The sequence below is a fragment of the Mixophyes fleayi genome, chromosome 8 (genome assembly GCF_038048845.1).
Source record: "Mixophyes fleayi isolate aMixFle1 chromosome 8, aMixFle1.hap1, whole genome shotgun sequence".
Classification (NCBI taxonomy): domain Eukaryota; kingdom Metazoa; phylum Chordata; class Amphibia; order Anura; family Limnodynastidae; genus Mixophyes; species Mixophyes fleayi.
The window spans coordinates 138447892-138467242 of record NC_134409.1 but is presented as its reverse complement, the minus strand read 5'-3'; the positions used below and the strand labels follow the sequence as shown (position 1 = coordinate 138467242).

General features: G+C 42.5%; 1 protein-coding gene and 1 long non-coding RNA gene across 4 annotated transcripts in view; one reads left to right on the top strand and one right to left on the bottom strand.

The window, feature by feature from the left end:
- The window catches only part of POC1A (POC1 centriolar protein A), a 31668-nt gene extending 31318 nt beyond the window's left edge, over positions 1 to 350 (bottom strand). The window contains exon 1 of one of the 2 annotated variants that reach the window (XM_075183769.1): positions 167 to 350. In XM_075183769.1, coding sequence (XP_075039870.1) covers positions 167 to 178 — 12 coding nt within the window. In that variant the 5' untranslated portion in view covers positions 179 to 350. The remainder of the gene's footprint in view (positions 1 to 166) is intronic. The other variant, XM_075183770.1, reaches the window with a different exon arrangement.
- Positions 351 to 5580: 5230 nt separating this feature from the next.
- LOC142100209 (uncharacterized) lies at positions 5581 to 16031 on the top strand. 2 transcript variants are annotated; one of them, XR_012678775.1, is made up of 5 exons: positions 5581 to 6075; positions 6257 to 6417; positions 6501 to 6620; positions 7580 to 7651; positions 15778 to 16031. It is a non-coding gene; the product is annotated as an uncharacterized LOC142100209 (long non-coding RNA). The 2 variants fall into 2 exon arrangements; XR_012678774.1 differs by lacking the exon at positions 5581 to 6075 and having other exon boundaries at positions 6087 to 6417.
- The last annotated feature ends 3320 nt before the right edge of the window (positions 16032 to 19351 follow it).

Sequence of the window (19351 nt, the reverse complement as noted above, 5' to 3'; positions counted from 1 at the left end):
ACAGAGTATAAGGACAGAGGGAGACCCTGTGGGGACTCCAGGTGCTGGAGAACTACTACCCCCAGCATGCCCTGATTACTGGATGCAAGGGGACTGCACCCCCATACTCCTATATGAGAACTACAACCCCCAGCATGCCCTGCAGCGGGTACACAAGTGGACTCACCGGCTGCTCCATGGTTTGGGGTTTGGGGTGTCGGTGCCCGGTCCTCTCTCTCTCTCCGGGGATCTGAATCTGCCGCCTCCTCCGGTTAACCCCTCCCCCGCCGCTGCTGTCCGGCCAGGAAGGGGTTAGCGCCGAGCGCGCCTCTCCAGCCGCCTACGTTCTGATTGGCCGACAGGTGACGGGGCGGGGCTAACGGGCACGGGGGCGGGGCCAAGTTGCTAGGAGACAGGTTAAGTAGCGCCTAGTGAGGAGAGCGGTTATTACGTCACTTCCGGGTTCTGGTATAGGTGGGTGTGGTTGTGTGTCCTGTCAACCAGGTGTGTGTATGGCATTCTGGGTTGCCTGTCTCTGTTACATGGTCTCTGGCATGCTGGGACTTGTAGTTCCACAGCAGCTGGGCTGCCTGTCTCTGTTACATGCATTATGGCATGCTGGGACTTGTAGTTCCACAGCAGCTGGGCTGCCTGTCTCTGTTACATGGTCTCTGGCATGCTGGGACTTGTAGTTCCACAGCAGCTGGGCTGCCTGTCTCTGTTACATGGTCTCTGCCATGCTGGGACTTGTAGTTCTACAGCAGCTGGGGTGCCTGTCTCTGTTACATGCATTATGGCATGCTGGGACCTGTAGTCCCCCAGCAGCTGGGGTAACTGTCTCTGTTACACGGTCTCTGGCATGCTGGGACTTGTAGTTCCACAGCAGTTGGGCTGCCTGTCTCTGTTACATGGTCTCTGGCATGCTGGGACTTGTAGTTCCACAGCAGCTGGGGTAACTGTCTCTGTTACATGGTCTCTGGCATGCTGGGACTTGTAGTTCCACAGCAGCTAGGATGCCTGTCTCTGTTACATGCATGCTGGGACTTGTAGTCCCCCAGCAGGGCTTGGTGGTATTTGCAGTTTCACAACAGCTGCAAACTTCCCAATAGTCCCAACTTTCCTGGGACGGTGCTGATGTGTTAAAAAGTTTGTGGCAACTAGAAAATGGCCATAATCTAATGTGTCTGTTCTGTCATAAGAAGTGTTGGGAGGTTCAGCTGGAGAACAGCTGCTCTGGGTCATTGCTGGTTTCTATTTTGCATTATGTGTTATCACTTGTCTCATTATACAGGGTGTTCGGAAAGTCACTGTGCATCAGACTTGAGGTAACCGCTCCAATTTGCATATTATAAAATTATACAGAGCGGCTGATTGGTTGCCATGGGCAATTTCTCCACTGTTTTATGAAAAGACCCCATATTTTGTTTCAGATTTTGATCCCAATATTGTTTTAACAACTGAAGAACGTGTATGGCTAATCCAACATGTATTCTGAAAAGGGGGTAGATACACAGATGTGGTGCGACAGCGATTTGCTGAAAACTTCCCATACACACCTGCTCCACATCACAATGCAGTTTGTGACATTATCGATAAGTTTCACGAAACAGGATCTGTGGTTGATGCCAAATGCTGTGGAAGGTCAGCAAAGCTATCTGAGGAGAAACTGTTGGATATTTCTGACAGTACGGTGCAGAGTCCATCAAAATCATTACGAACGTTAGCTCAGCAGCATAATATTGGTCTTGGAACTGCTCATAAGCAGAGGCAGGCTGGGAAGGGGGCATCTGTCCCCCGGGCCGCTCGGTCTAACCACTGTTAGGGCGGCCGCCCAGCCCCCCGATGCAATATTTCCGCATAATAACCAGCGCACAGGCGGCCGTATCACATGACACACGATGCGGCCGCATCATCAACGACGCGGCCGCATCGCGTGTCATGTGATGCAGCCGCCTGTGCGCCCCTCGGGCTGAAACCTGCCAGCCCGCGCTTGCTCATAAGGCCGTGAGAAAGAAGTAATGACTCTTCCCGTGCAAAATAATGGCGGTACAAGAGCTGAAAGCCACTGACCATGAGAAAAGAATACACTATTGCAGATGGTTTAACCAATTTATCACAGAGAATACAGATAATGTGTTGGATGTGACCTTTTTCACAAATGAAGCGTGGTTCCATCTCTCGGGTTATGTTAATTCACAAAATTCAATATTGTGGTCATCCAATAATCCTCACGTTTTGCACAAAACACCCCTACATGATCTCAAGGTTGGTGTGTGGGTTGTGATTTCCAGATGTCGAATTTTGGGCCGTATTTTCTTTGAACACAATAAACAGCGAGCGCTATTGTTTGGAGATTCATTACACCATCATCGGTCAGATGACAAGTGATGAAATCAATAACTCATGGTTTCAACAGGATGGGGCTACTGCCCACACATCTTACAGATCTATGCAGTTATTAAAGGAATTTTTTGGAGATTGCATTATTTTAAAAGATAGGTAGGTGGCCACCACGCTCACCAGATCTACATCCACCGGACTTTTATCTATGGGGAGCAGCAAAATCTGCAGTGTATCAAGATCATGCGCACTCTGGATGACTTGAAAGCAGTGATAACAGCATTCATTCAGTCTATTTCAAGCGAGCAACTGATAGAGGTGTTTAGAAACAAAATAAAAAGGATCCATGCATGTCTTGATGCTAACGGTGGTAATTTTCAACATTGCTTATAATTATCATTTGTATTTACATCATGTATTATACATTGTATATTGAAACGTATGTTAATAAATATACATAGGTGCTCAGTGACTTACCAAACACCCTGTATCATATCTTATGCCCCTTACACACCAGTGTTTGGTTGCTTCAATATACACAATATACACAAGTGCAAACTGCGTGCGTAAAATGATATAAGCACAATACATTGGTGCAAGCGTCTGATAAGTATTTGATATGATGTCAATTTGCACTTGATGTGTTTGCAATGGGGGGAGAAAGTAAAAACTGTATAACAGAACATTAGTGTGGCAAGCCTGATAAATGATCAAAGCAGGGAGTCCCTTACCACGTTTAACACATGGGTATCTGTCCTTTCTGAAAAGGGATACTAAGCTTTAGTCCTTGACTTTTAAACACATACTTTGAAATATATTGATGCTTACCCATGCACAGTCATTTAATGTGAAACCTATTGGGTTGTTTTGAGTGATAAGATTTCTCTTCAGAGCAACTAAATCCATTTACTTTATTTTTTAATGTATTTATTGAATTAAATTGATTAGTCATAACAAAAACTAGTTAATCATAATAAGTAGTTCACATAATTCATAATACACAAAAAAATAGGCTAGTGGTTCCCAACTCTAATTCTCAAATTACCCAGTTTATGTTTTAAGGATACCTGTACTTAAGCACAGGGAGGTTGAATGACTGCAGCACTCGGTTCTCTGTGCTCAAGCACGGACATCCTTAACACCTGAACTGTTGGTGTAGGAGCTTGAGGACCGGGATGGGGAATCGTTGTATTGGGACGTCTACAGTCATGGGCAAAAGTTTTGAGAATGACACAAATATTGGTTTTCACATAGTTTGCTGCTTCCGTGTTTTCAGACCTTTTTGTCAGATGTTGCTATGTTATACTGAAGTCAATTTATAATCATTTCATAAGTGTCAAAGGCTTTTATTGACAATTACATTAAGTTTATGCAAAGAGTCAATATTTGCAGTGTTGACCCTTCTTTTTGAAGACCTCTGCAATTCGCCCTGGCATGCTATCAATCAACTTCTGGGCCACATACTGACTGATGGCCGCCCATTCTTGCCTAATCAATGCTTGGAGTTCATTTGTGTTTGTGGATTTTTGTTTGCCCACCTCTTGAGGATTGACCACAAGTTCTCAATGGGATTAAGGTCTGGGGAGATTCTTGGCCATGGACCCAAAAGTTCAATGTTTTGATCCATAAGCCACTTAGTTATCAATGTTGCCTTATGGCAAGGTGCTCCATCATGCTGGAAAAGGCATTGTTCATCACCAAACTGTTCTTAGACGGTTGGGAGAAGTTGCTCTTAGACGATGTCTTGGTACCATTCTTTATTCATGGCTGTGTTCTTAGGCAAAATTGTGAGTGAGCCCACTCCCTAGTCTAAGAAGCAACCCCACACATGAATGGTCTCAGGATGCTTTACTGTTGGCATGACACAGGACTGATGGTAGCGCTCGCCTTTCCTTCTCCGGACAAGCGTATTTTCGAAATGCCCCAAGCAATCTGAAAGGGGATTCATCAGAGAAAGTGACTTTACCCCAGTCTTCAGCAGTCCAATCCCTGTACCTTTTGCAGAATATCCGTTTGTCCCTGATGTTTTTCCTGGAGAGAAGTGGCTTCTTTGCTGGCCTTCTTGACACCAGACCATCCTCCAAAAGTCTTCGCCTCACTGTGCGTGCAGATGCACTCACACCTGCCTGCTGCCATTCCTGGGCAAGCTCTGCACTGGTGGTGCCCTGATCCCGCAGCTGAATCAACTTTAGCAGACGGTCCTGGAGCTTGCTGGATGTTCTTTGGTGCCCTCAAGCCTTCTTCACAACTATTGAAACTCTCTCTCTCCTTGAAGTTCTTGATGATCCAATAAATGGTTGATTTAGGTGCAATCTTACTAGCCGCAATATCCTTGCCTGGGAAGCCCTTTTTGTGCAAAGCAATGAGGACTGCAAGTGTTTCCTTGCAGATAACCATGGTTAACAGAGGAAGAACAAGGATTTCAAGCACCACCCTTCTATTAAAGCTTCCAGTCTGTCCTAACTCAATCAGCATGACAGAGTGATCTCCAGCCTTGTCCTCGTCAACACTCACCAGTGTTAAGGAGAGAATCACTGACCTGATGTCAGCTGGTCCTTTTGTGGCAGGGCGGAAATGCAATGGAAATGTTGTTTTTGGGATAAAGAGGGACTTTGAAATTAATTGCAATTCATCTGATCAGTCTTCATGACATTCTGGAGTATATGCAAATTGCCATCATAAAAACTGAGGCAGCAGACTTTGTGAAAAATAATATTTGCCCTTCCTCTCTTCTTTGGAGACTTCCCTCCCTATCCCATGCTTTTCTTCTCCCTGTCCTTACTTTTATTGTCGTTGTTCATATTGTATTGTTTTTTTGTAATCGTGCTATATTTGTTGTTTGCTCAATGTAATTTATTCTATATCCTGTTTAAAGATTGAAAAATTCCATAATAAAAAAAGAAAAATATTTGTCATTCTCAAACCTTCTGGCCATGACTGTACACACAGGCATTGAAACACACTTGTAAAAGTGCAGACAAGTCCTTGTACTTTGTTCTCTCTTTTAAAGGAGAGTTAGAAATGTGCTCACAAAGATTCTAGATATCCTACTGCACTAAGTATTAGAACTGCATTGGATTTTACCAGTACATGCGCTTACATAACTTATTTGCCTATCTGCATTAATGCATGTTTAATTGGATAAACTAGGAAAGCTGGATAAATGTATAAACTGTCCAGTGTGTGCGGGTTTTAAGGGAACGGTTTAGAGAAACAAGTAAGAAAGGAATAAACTATAGAGGTAGGATTAGGTGAACATAGGCTGCTTTTTAGGGGACGAGTGATTATGAGAAGACCAGAGGCCACAGGTACTGTAGAATGTATGTGTGTTACCAGGGAGAAGTCAGCTATTTATCTAGGACCAGCAGAGGGAACTAGAATTCTAGTTACTGGTAATATGCAGCCTGGTTGTAGTACAGATTACACAGCGTGAGCAGTGACCGGGTTACAGGGGTTGATCTGGAAGATTTGTTGTTTCAAAAGGGAGAGAGCTCTCCACCAAATATGGAAAAAGTTCTCTTCGGTATAACTAGTGAGCCTAGGGGAACAGGCCGTGGATCGTCTCAGGGATTGGGAACTGAATGTGGATCATTTTAGCGGCCTATTTACTTTGCTTGTTGTTTAACCTAAACTGAGAAGCATCTGGGTGAACGTGGATCCAGTCTTAGTCCATTAAATTGCAATCAGTTCAGAGGATGGAATTCAGCTGTTGGCAAATGGGTAGAGGCCTTTTTCAGTGGTCTGATTGATTCACTGGTAAGGGAATTGTTTAATTCAGGTATCTGCTCAGACATGGGGACTTATAAAGGAGGTAAAATAATATAGCTTATGGGGGGCAAGCGATCCGATCACATCATATTGATTGTTAAAGTCTCCAAGGATCTCTTTATCCCGCTTATTATGGATCCATTAAATGTATTTACTTATATATTCACAGATAAATCTGTTTAAAGGGGATACTGAGAAGACTGGATTTATATCTGCAGGAAACCCATAGCTTTGGTTGCTGAATAACAGTGAAGGAAGTAAAAAATATCTTAGAGCGACAGAGGCAGCCCAGAAGAAGAGCTGATTCTATGCCTTGTATCAGCCCAGGAGGTAAAACTTACAAAAAAATATTACTTGGGGCAGGAGTGACATCTTTATATGAGATTTGGCCCTGATTGTTTTCTTTCTCCCAGATCGGCAAAGCTTCCTTGTCCGGGGCATTGGGGATCTTGATAATGAAGTACCCTATGTGTTTCTCATCCCTGGAATCCATGGTCGATCTAATGGAGTCAAGCTTGCACATACAAAATTAGGTAATAAAGAAAATATTATTCAAAATAACAAACAAACTCATTTCATAGCATCCCACACCAGCCAGCATTTCTGCTTGGAAAAGCAGAGCAAGTTAGGTCACAGTGCCAACCCACCCAAACCACGCCACAGTCAGACCAAACTATGCCCATTTTGTCTGGGTGAGACTCCACTCCCTTTTTTGATAGCTGGGAATATGAACTGTAACGCTTACATCAGGACTGTTGGCGGGTTTGGCATTCCATTATACGCATTGACACATCCTATCTTTGCAGATAAGTAGCTCCAAGACACAAACCATAACTTTCGCAGTGCTACTGCCTCTAACTCTGTACAAATGTTTCCATTCGGTAATAGCTCAGCATTGGCGGAGTCTCCGCTCCATCTTCCTTTCTCTTCTTGGCCTGCAGTTCCTTCTAGAAATAGCTGGATCTGAGGGTATACTCAGGGCCATCTTTTCCATTGGACACGCTGGGCAAGTGCCTGGGGGCCCCTCAGGCAAGGGGGCCCCATAGGCAGGACGCTATGAAGTAATTCTGGAAAAAAAAAAAAAAAAACTTTTTTGGCGGTGGCGATCCGGCTCCCTCCCTGTTTCCCTCTTACGTGCTGCGCTCGCACTGAATGTCGGGCGTGACGTCATTACAAAATTTTCAGTGAGGAGTGCACCGAGTAAGTGAAGGGGGAGAATCAGAGACTATATAAAGGGCACAATATCTGATAGGGGCAGGGGGGAGACCACAGAAGCACAATGAAGGGGGCAAATAGAAGAATAATGGAGGGCACAGTGTGTGAAATACGGACCACATGAAGGGGGACAAAAGCAGCTGATGTGGATGTAAGGGGCATATGGAGAGATCTGATGGGCATGCAAGGGGCATTTAGTTAGGTTTGATGACATGTGGAGGGGTGTTATGGGTATGTTGGCCATTTATGACTTTTTTTTTTTATCCAACTTCAACAGTTCCCTCCACAGCGATTGTGAACAGACTATATGAAGCTCTTTGAAACCTCCTCCCCTGGATACAGCCGAGAGGTAAGAATTGTACTGATTTGGTGATTATTGTGAACATTTTAGCATTGTTGAATATTTATTTTCTTTTTCACTTAGCAAGATATTATAAATGATGTTATATCTTCTATTTATGTGTGTATAGTATGGATGTATGTGTGTTTTTATACTGTGTATATGAATATACACACTTATTAATTTTATCGATAATTTACATTTTTATTCCGGTGAGAGGTTGTGTAGGTAGGGGCCCCAGTGCACTGCTTTGCCCGGGGGCCCATAATGTTGTTAAGATGGCCCTGGGTATACTGAGGCTGTTGAGAGGAGGTGGAAGAGGAACGGCAGAAACAATTAGCTGATGGTACAAGTGTGTATTATAAGCCAATCGGATATTTGCTTTCATTGTCTTAGATATTTGTTGCTGGGGCTTTTGTGCAGATTTCTATATTTCATCCATGTTAACGAGTAACCTTTACTATGTCATCTATACGGTGTCTTTTATTTTCATAGGATCATCTGTATTTTCAGTCTCTCTACCCCAGGGGTAATTAACCCATTGTAGCCTGGGACCAATGTTAAAGAGAATCGGTCACATGTGTTCGTTAGTGGTTTGCATAGTGCGCTATCTAATTGTGCAAGAAAATTGGTCTTTAATATGCTTGTCCTGGGTTCTGCGTGATCCTCCTGTGACTTGTGTCATAGCTCCCCTGCTTAGTGTGTGCCAAGGCACTTAGACACGCAAGATCATCCTCCCTGCCTTGGTGACGGTGGCTGCTCCTGACTCATTGGTCATTAATTACTATGGTGATTCCTTTAGTGATTGTGCTGTTTTATTAAGCCCATAGTTGAATCCATTTACCAGTTTCTTAATATTTTCTTTATACCAAAGGACACAGCTGAGAATCTCCTGTTATGTGTTGAATTGTGGAGAAAATGAAACCTTTTTCTCAACTTTTTGGGAAGTTCAGATTTAATTTGTGGAGAAATGGTGAAAAGGCTTTAATTCTGCTGTTTACTGAATATGTTTTTTTAAAGCCTGTTTTGCATTAAATAATTTAGTCAGAGATCAAAGCAAAATCTCATTAATTATGATTTGCTGGAACCTCATGGAACAGAAAAATATATTTATAGACCACAAACAGCCCGGATCTGGGTGTTCTCAAGTCTCGGTACATTAATGTAACTGGATCGTTTCCACAGTAATTGTCTTGAGCTGAAACATTAATTAATCCCATTTCTTTTTGACAGCAATCCAGCTGAATTTGGACAGGACTGAACTTGTTTATTACAATACCGGAGGGGCATTTGGTGAAAATAACAACTGGAGTGTACAATGTATAGTTACATATCCATTGTGATAAGTAAATTAGGTGGAAGATTTTAATGTGTGTGTGTGTGTGTGTGTGTGTGTGTGTGTGTATATATTTTATACATTGTGATATCCCAAAGTTGCCCATACTGTTCGTTTCTTGTCCTATGTATAGACCCTGGCAGGTCACAGAGTAATTGTAACTATATGTAGTACATGACGTTACATTGTATCTAAACTGTCCTTCGATTTTGGCAACTCTATTTTGAAAGAGTTCTAAATTGAGAGAGATTTTCTATTTCCGGCGTCCTATATGGTACTGTTTTGAAATCCTTGGATTGAAAATATCCCCTTAGAAAAAGCTGCCATTTAATCTATGGTGTATTTATACATGGTCTGTAGAGGCCTCTGGCTTTCCACATAACTCATCCTAATTATCCTGATGTCCTTGAAACAAAGTCTATCTGTGCTTGTATTTGTGTTGGCTGATGAGCTCTTCACTGACAAACTGCTATGAGAAAAGCCCAGGATGATGGTTGTAATGTCCTTGGGCAACATTAAATTTGCCTAACTTTGGATGTACACATGATAGAAGCGTAATGTAATCATGAATCCAGTTCTGTGCATAGTAATGAGTTAGGTAAAAACTTAGTCTGTGGACACTTCCGTCACTCTGCCAAATTACCACCAAAGAATTCCAGACATTTCAGCCTCATCTGATGCAGATAAGACATCAGCTCATCCTCTGGCAAATTCCAGGACAGTTAAAGAGGTTTATACAACACTGCTAGGATAGGAATATGTAAAAGGTCAACAACAAAGTTGACATCATTGGGTCTGATTCACCAAGGCTGCATACTAAGCGCAACATGCGTTTGTTTGAAAAATGCAGGTAAATCGGCTCCCGAATTCAACAAGGAACAGATCTAAAGATACGTGTGATGAGGAATTCAGGTGTAGGTCTGCTCTGCATCCAATGCCTATGTGGAATGTACCTTCACAAAAGAGCTATTGAATTAAAGCCACATGTTAATAATATAGGCACTAATGACAAAACAGTTAAAAACAAATTATATTTTTTGTTTCATTAAATATTTATTAGGATGATCTTAATGTCTACTGAATTTAAAATACATTTTTACAGTTGCTCCTGCCTACAAACACATGTTATAGCATGCATACGAGACTGTCATTACTAGTAACCAGGAAGAACAACAAGTAACTTTGAGATGCCCAGAGCTTGATTCGAACGTGGCGGCGTGTCCCCGAGTGTGGCACGTCCTTAATGTAAATTAACTACGGGCAAACGCCCTTTCCCCTGCCCCCCACCCAACCCCATTAACTCCCAGAAATCATAAGCTGCAGTAAGTGTCCTTTGCGTATGTCGATGCAGTGAACATTGTTGCGTACACTCGTGTACGTCGTAGTTCTAGGTATGCACATTGTGATTTTGCGTACGATACGCACAAAATCTGCAGCTACGTGGCTTGGTGAATCAGGCCTATTGTATTTAAAGAGTAGGGAAAATCCATTATTTGGCATTAATCTTTCTCTCTCTCTCTCTTCTGCAGCAGGTTGACATGTTGGGAGGGAGGTGCCAAGAAGACACAGAGTGACTGACAGCTTTGTAGACTTGCTTTGCAGGAATACACTGGGGCTGGGCCTTGGTGTCACAGCAGCTCAGGTGACTGCAGTCTCTGATTTTAACCTTCATCAGATTCTGTGAGAACAGAGTCTTAAAGTAGAAGGAGCAGTTTCCGCTTTCTATAATGGAGTGTGTAGATATGTTACATTTTGTTTATATTTGCATATGTTCTACACTCCTGTTGACCATGAAGGAAACTTCCCCTAAAATAAATGATAGAATGGTAGTCACTGCCCCAGTGTATACTGTATTTATTCCCCTCCACAATACAGAAGCCTTACACTGACGTCTAGCCTTCATATTTCCTGTCCTCCTCATTCAAAGCTTCTTGCACTTCTGATCTCATTCTCTTCCTCCTCTCCCTGCCTCCCCATGTACATTTCTCACTGCCTGATGTCATCTAATGAACTCCTCCACGCACACAGGGAACTGGCCGGCACAAGTCTTACACTTTAACCTTCTTGAAGGGAAATGTCAGTGTGACTTATCAAATGTTATTCTTGATGTTCAGTGCAATTCCGGAAAAACCTCTTTTATAAAACAGCTGAGATATGTCAGGATGGAACTTTGCTGCAGCACAATCATCTCTGTAGCCTGAGGAATTGGGAAATACGGTCTGTTCTACTTACTTGCATTAAACTACAAATGTTTCCTTGCAGTCTTTCAGGTCTTGGTTCACACTGGTCTGAAGTACATTAGATTTCCATTTATTCTGAACTCATTGAAACCTGAATAAGACTACATAGATACTGTTTTTTGCAATACATTTTTGTAACACATTATAGGCAAGTAAAAACGCATGTGAACAGCATTGCATTTATGTATGCATTTAATGTGTTCAGTTGGGTTTACAAGTTCATTCACTCTGGACTTTTTAATCATGAATCAGTGACAACAGAACGTTATCCTGTGGAAATATAGCTGTAAATGCGTCTTAACAGCCTCTCATTAGAGTCACAATATGCTCCCATTTCAACTGTGGTGACAAGCACGGACATGGACCAAGATGCATTCAATAAATGCATGGCGCAATGCAAGTTAAATCACAAGTATGTAAATAAGTAAATTTAGACTGTAAGCTCCAGTGGGTCAGGGACTAATGTGAATGAGTTCTCTGTACAGCGCTGCGGAATTAGTGGCGCTATATAAATAAATGATGATGAAGTATAGTGTTATTTAGTACATCTGTTTACATGCACTTGTGTTAAACACGTCTCTATTGCAGAATAGTAACGGCAGTATGTGTGCAGCCTACATCTGCACTGACGGTAAAATTTGCACAATGGCACCATTCACTCGTGTGTATAGAGGGGCTCACTCATTGTTTAAATTGAAGTAATTGCGTCACTTATTAAATAAAATACCAATGTTTTTCATTATCAAGCTCTTACGGTGGAGTTGTTGAGTTCTCATAAGAGAATTCTATTTACAATTTCCATTTCAGAATCTTAATTACAAGGAACATTGTTTAGGCTCAACAAAGCTCTAGTATTTGAGCTCAGCCAATTAGCTAGGGATCTTTATTAAAGTAATTAAACACTCTACTTTTCCTACCTCTTACTTATTCATTTAGCTTTTAAGTGGAATGTCCACCGTACACTTGGACATACTAGGAATGGATGGAATCTCAGCGTTACACCATCTACACTGCCCAGAGAGTATTCGTGAAAAAAAAAAAAGATTAAAACATTGTTACGAAAGGAAACTAATACAGACAATCCAATATTCTTAATGAAAGTGACTCCACATAATATACTAATATCGTGGGTGATATAGAGCAGGTCCTGAATATAACACACTGTCTATATGATGTAACTGGGTGATATAGATCAGGTGCTGTATATAATTATGTAACTGGGTGATACAGAGCAGGTGATGTGTGTGTGTGTGTGATACATTGTATATGAAGTGACTGGGTGACATAGAGCAGGTGATGTGTGTGTGATACATTGTATATGAAGTGACTGGGTGATATAAAGCAGGTGATGTGTGTGATTGTCATGAACACGCTCCCAGCTGCCGTGACTTTGGGGTGTTTACTGTATGAGGTTACACATGATTCCAGCCCGCAGTCTCTCTCTACCCATCACACAGGTTATAGACCTACTGAATCGCCCCCACACCGTGCTCACCCCCCCCCCCCCCCCCCCCCCAGGTTTGCCACCACCTATTGAATACAATCAATAGGACCCCAATATGTCCCACACTGGCACACAAGGCTTCTGGCTACCCACAGACTAGCAAAGCCCACACCAGCAAACAACGGGATAGCTCTTCACACCTCCAGACTGTTACACAAATATAAATGCAAGCACACACTAGGCTTGTTAGTCAAATGTGTCAACAAATCACACACTCTCATTCAAAGGGTTAACTTGGTCAAGCTATAGTCTTCTTAACAGGCTAATGGATTCGGTAGAGAATCAAGGACGCCACTTACTAAATTTATAGATTTAATATACAAAGGTACATGGCATTCAAATATAAAAAAACAATAAACAATTACATAACATACACAGACAAAGCAGTTTAAAATAAAAGGGGTTACATGCAGAGTATAACTTAAATGAGTTGTATAATCTGTGCCATGGGAAATTGGCTAGGGGTATCGACAGTTTATCAATGTGGATTGATTTTCCCAAAAGACTGACAATTAGCCCCTTCCCAACACAGTTTTTTTAAGCAAACTGAAATGGGATGGTCTCCACAGGGGCAGTGTTATTGCTAATAGGGGGCAGGGATGTCCCCTGGGTGTCACTATAGTTTGTTCACAAATATTCCCAAGGTTTCGGCCTTTGGGTAATTTTTCACAGATATATCCCAGAGACATAACTCCCCTTTCAATAAATCAGTCATAATCTCCAGCACATTTAAATACCAAACATGATGGAATTATGACAATGTGACATACCTTTCCTACACACATGTGATTATAGCTGTTCCCGGATACCACCAGTTCCTGTCATTTACAACCTTGGTGTGATATCTGCTCCTCAGTATGGAGTCGCACCCAGATTTCCCAAAATATGAACTCTGAAGACATTTTCCTTTTTGAAGCTCATATTTCTAAATCATCATCATTTATTTATATAGCGCCAACATATTCCGTAGCACTTTACAATTGGGGATAAACACAGTAAACTAATAAACAAACTGGATAAAACAGACAAAGAGGTGAGAAGGCCCTGCTCACAAGTTTACAATCTATGGGGCAATGGGAGTTTGATACATGAGGTTAAGTCTACATTTTGCATTTCGGTCCAGCCAGACTGCAAAGGTAAAAGTGATTTGTAAGGTAAATGATCCCGTCGCACAACAATTGGTCAGGGGGTAGTGGTCTTGTGTGCAATTGTGTAACTGGTGATAATAGGGTAATGTAGTGAGGTTAAGAGGGTGGTTGAGGAATATTATAAACTTGTCTGAAGAGGTCGGTTTTCAGAGAATGCTTGAAAGTTTGTAGACCAGAGGAGAGTCTTATTGTGCGAGGGAGAGAATTCCATAGAGTGAGTGCAGCCCGAAAAAAGTCCTGTAACCGTGAATGAGAGGATGTAATGAGGGTGGATGAGAGAAGCAGATCTTGTGCAGAACGGAGTTGCCGAGTTGGAAGATATTTTGAGACAAGAGAGGAGATGTATGTTGGTGCAGCTTTGTTGATGGCCTTGTAGGTTAGTAAAAGTATTTTATATTGGATTCGGTAGAAAACAGGCAACCAGTGTAGAGACATACAGAGTGATTCAGCAGAGGAATAACGAGATGCATGGAAAATCTATCTTGCCCCTGTGTGCAAAATAGATTATAGAGGTTTGAGTTTGTTTTGGAGAAGACCAGTAAGGCGGGAATTGCAATAGTCAATGCGGGAGATGATGAGTGCATGAATTAAGGTTTTTGCAGTATCTAATGTAAGATATGTATGTATTCTGCAAATGTTTTTTAGATGCATGTAACATGATTTAGATATAGAGTCAATGTGGGGAACAAAGGATAGGCGTGAGTCAAGGATTACATCTAGGCAGCGAGCTTGCAGGGTGGGGTTTAAGGTCATGTTATCAACAGAAATAGAAATGTCAGCTATGCTCTTGTTGGTGGGTGGGAATATTATTAACTCTGTTTTAGAAAGATTGAGTTTGAGTTGGTGAGAGGACATCCAAGATGAAATGGCAGATAGACAGTCAGTTACAACACGGATGTCGAGAGATCAGGAGAGGATAGATAAATTTGGGTATCATCCGCATAGAGATGATACTGAAATCCAAAGGAACTTATTAGATTTCCAAGAGAAGCGGCATAGATAGAGAACAGCAGAGGACCTAGCACTGAGCCTTGTGGTACTCCAACTGATAGGGGAAGCGGAGCAGAGGTGGCTCCAGAGAAATTAACAGTGAAAGAGCGATTAGAAAGGTAGGATGAGAACCAGGATAGGACAGTGCCTTCGAGACCTAGGGATTGCAGTGTTTGTATGAGAAGAGAGTGGTCAACGGTGTCAAATGCAGCCGAGAGATCAAGGAGAAATAAGAGAGTAATGTTGTTTAGTTTTAGCAGTGATCAGATCATTGACAACCTTAGTCAATGCAGTCTCTGTGGAGTGTTGAGAACGAAATCCAGACTGAAGAGGATCTAACAGGTTGTTTGCGGAAAGGAAGCGTGTGAGGCGAGTGTAGGCAAGTCTCTCTAGAAGCTTGGAGGGGCAAGGGAGCTGAGAGATGGGACGGTAATTTGAGATAAAGTTTGGGTCGGAATCTTGTTTTTTCAGAATAGGAGTAATCACTGTGTGCTTAAATAGTGATGGAAAGATACCAATAGAGAGTGACAGATTACAGATTTTAGTTACAGGTGAAATGAACACAGGAGATAGGGATCTACCAATTTGCGAGGGAATAGGATCAAGAGGACAGGAGGTAGAGTAGGAAGATAAGAAGAGAGTAGAAATTTCCTCTTCATTTGTGGGGTCAAATGAAGAGAGGGTGTCAGAGGGTAGTGGGAAGGAATTGAGCTGATTGGTTGTGGAGGAAGAGGATACCATTTCTAGTCTGATCTTGTCAATCTTGTCCTTGAAATAGGAAGCAAGATCCTGGGAACTGATATTAGACGGAGGGTTTGGGGTGAGAGGATTGAGAAGAGATTTAAATGTGTTAAAAAGGCGTTTTGGGTTAGAAGCCTGAGCATAGATAACCGATTGGAAGTATGTTTGTTTTGCAGTGTCCAGAGCATTTCGATAGGAGCGATTTCGTAGTGTGCCACGGCTGACATCGAAGTCGACGTGTAGTCTGAAGAGTCGCTGGAGCCACTTGATCAAGGGCCGTTGCCAAGGTTTGGTGAAAATGAGGTACTGCCATCTTAGGGGAGGAGAATGTAGAGATAGGGGAGAGAAGGTGTTGGAGAGAGGTGGAAAATTGTTGAAGATTAATATAATTCAGATTTCTGCGGGTATGAGAAAGCTTGGTAGAGTTAGACAATAGAGAGGTTAGAGCATTGGGGCTGAGCTTGCAGCTGATAAGGTGATTATCCGAGAGGGGGGAGGGTGTGTTAAGGAAATTAGAAACTGAGCATAGACTATAGAAAACAAGATCAAGGCAGTGGCCATCCTGATGGCTCAATCCACTGCGAGAGGTCAAGTGAGGAGGTTAGAGAGAGTGGCTTGGAAGCTACTTTGGAAGGTGGGTTATCAATGGGGATGTTGAAATCACCCAGGATGATGGTGGGGATGTCTGAAGATAAGAAGTGAGGGAGCCATGTAGAGAAATCCTCAATAAATTGTTGGTGTGCTCCAGGGGGACGTTAGATCACTGCAACACGTAGAGAGAATGGATTAAAAATGCAAATAGCATGTACTTCAAAAGATGTGAACGTGAGTGATGGGACATTTGGTATGATGATGATTTGGTAGAACTGTGAACGTGCACTGTGGGGAGAGAAGTAGTCCAACCCCACCTCCTTGTCTGCCTCCCGGTCTGGGGGTGTGGGTGAGTTGGAGGCCACCATGTGAAAGTGCTGCAGGTGAGGCAGTGTCTGATTGCATGAGCCATGTTTCTGTTATTGCCATAAGGTTGAGGTTTTTTGAGAGGAAGAGAGATCATGTTAGGTTTGCACACGAAGGATGAGTGAGATCCTGCTGTCTCAGCTGGTATTTGCTAGACTCACGCAGAGTCTAACAGAGTGGAAGGTGTTCACCAGGGATCCCCGAAAGTAGATTTGGGCTTAAGCGGAACAGAGAGGTGACTTTAAAAGACAACTTGACACTGAGGAGTACACCCAGTGAAGGGCAGATACACGAGTCCTAGGAGAAGACTATAGAGGAGGAGATGATGAGCCCGAACAGGGTAATCCATGGTGATGTGGCTAGACAGAGATCCACAGTATATACAGCAGACGATGAACCACAGCTATTACCACATGGAGGTGGAACGGATCAGCGAGGTCAGCGGTACTTGTAGAGTAGATAGTGGACGATGATCACAGCGATTACCACTAAGGAGTGAAACATGTAGGGAGAGATAAGCGGTATACAGGGTATGCAGCAGACGATGAACCACGGCTATTGCCACTTGAAGGTGAAATGGATCATCGGAGGTCAGCGGTGCATGCAGAGTAAATAGCGGGCGTTGATCACAGCGACTACCACTAAGGAGTGGAACAGGTGAGCAGAGATCAGTGATATCCAGGTTATGCCACAGCTATTACCACTTGGGGTGGAACGGATCAGCGGAGGTCAGCGGTGCGTGCAGAGTAGATACAACTGAGAGAAGGAACCTGTTTCAGGCCAGGTGAAGACTCTAAGAACCAGCACTGAAAAGGTGAGGGGAGGAGCCTTATAAAGGAGTACTGACCAGTGGCTAGATAGGGCAGATAACACAGGTGCAGACTGCTGCTGACAGTCTGCACAATGAGGAGAATTAAGATGAGGGCAGGTGTTGCCGATGCTCAGGTGGAGATACCCGGAGGGCGGTGTTTGACAGGTCATGTATGGAGGTAAGTTTGTTACAAACAGAGTGTTCCAAAGGGCACATTTAAAATACTTTGGAAGAGAGGGTAGACAGGTGATGTGTTTGAGGTTTTCTATAGAGCGGTAGGTAGTGTTCTGGTGTGTGGAGTGTGGGGGACCTGGATTAGGTGATATATCACCAGCTACTAGAAGCAGAGAGATAGAAAGATAGGTAAGGGGATTGTAAGATGTTTGACCTTTTTATTTTCTGGCGTCAGGAGGAGGCTGTATTTGTTTGAGATAATAAATAGGACAAAAGTTCATGGGTGTTAACTAGAGGTTAGTGGAGTTATGAAGGAGCAATGTAGACAAATGTTGGTGTTGGTGAAGGGGAGACAGATGATGCCGTCCTAAAGATAACGCCATGGAAGGAGACCAAGTAAAGCAATTTGATAAACATTGTGATTCAAGAGTAAAAGCCACAAAATTAGGGGATTTAAAATAATTACCTATTTGCAGAGTTCCGTGTAGATAGGCTAGAATGCAGAAATAGGCTGTGGCAGATGTAGTTTATGCCTGGAAGTAATAATATGTAGTCCAATGTTTGTCCAAATGTGTTGTCTCTGCGTTTTCATACACTTTGTGGGAAAACTCAGTGCAGAAAACACACATACGTCACCCCTTAGACCTATATATATATATATATATATATATATATATATATATATATATATATATATATAGGGGCGCACAGAGGATTGTCGGGGGGTTTCTCCCCGCCGACCCGAAAACACCCCCCAAAAAAAACAGAGAGAGCTGCACTTAGTTAGCGCAGGGGGGGGGGTTTCTAGAGACTTAGAAACACCCCCTGCGTGTGCCACTGATATATGTGTATAGTCCTTCAAATATCATCATCATCATCATTTATTTATATAGCACCACTAATTCCGCAGCGCTGTACAGAGAACTCATTCACATCAGTCCCTGCCCCATCGGAGCTTACAATCTAAATTCCCTAATATAGACTCACACTCAGACATAGACAGACAGAGAGGGAGAGACTATGGTCAATTTTTGATAGCAGCCAATTAACCTACCAGTATGTTTTTGGAGTGTGGGAAGAAACCGGAGCACCCGGAGGAAATCCATGCAAACACAGGGAGAACATACAAACTCCACACATATAAGGCCATGGTTGGGAATCGAACTCATGACCCCAGCGCTGTGAGGCAGAAGTACTAACCACTAGGCCACTGTGCTGCCCGGACAAATACTGCCTTTGACTGCAAGGATGTCCAAAAACTAACCTGTGTGAGGATATAGCTCACATCGAGGCCCTTTGAAGCTGCTACAGGTGACACTGCTATTTTCTAACACTGGGATGTACAGAGCCACCGAATTTTTTTTATTTTTTATTCTCTCTTTCTCCCTCTCTCCTCAACTTATCAATGGATTCATTTGATATACCATATTTACACTACAGTTATGATTTAGGCCTTATTCCCCAATATTCTGTGATGGGTTAGCCCTTATAAATAACTGTAATTTCTCTCTGCTCACAACAGTGATACATTGTATTTGAAGTAACTGGGTTATATAGAGTAGGTGATGTGTGTGATACATTGTATATATTATGTGATACATTGTGTATGTGTGTGTGTGCGTGTGTGTGTATATGTATATATATATATATATATATATATATATATATATATATATATATATATATTATACACACACACACATATATGATGTGATACATTGTGTATATGATGTGATACAGTGTATAAGTAGTAACTGGGTTATATAGAGTAGGTGATGTGTGTGATACATTGTATATATGATGTGATA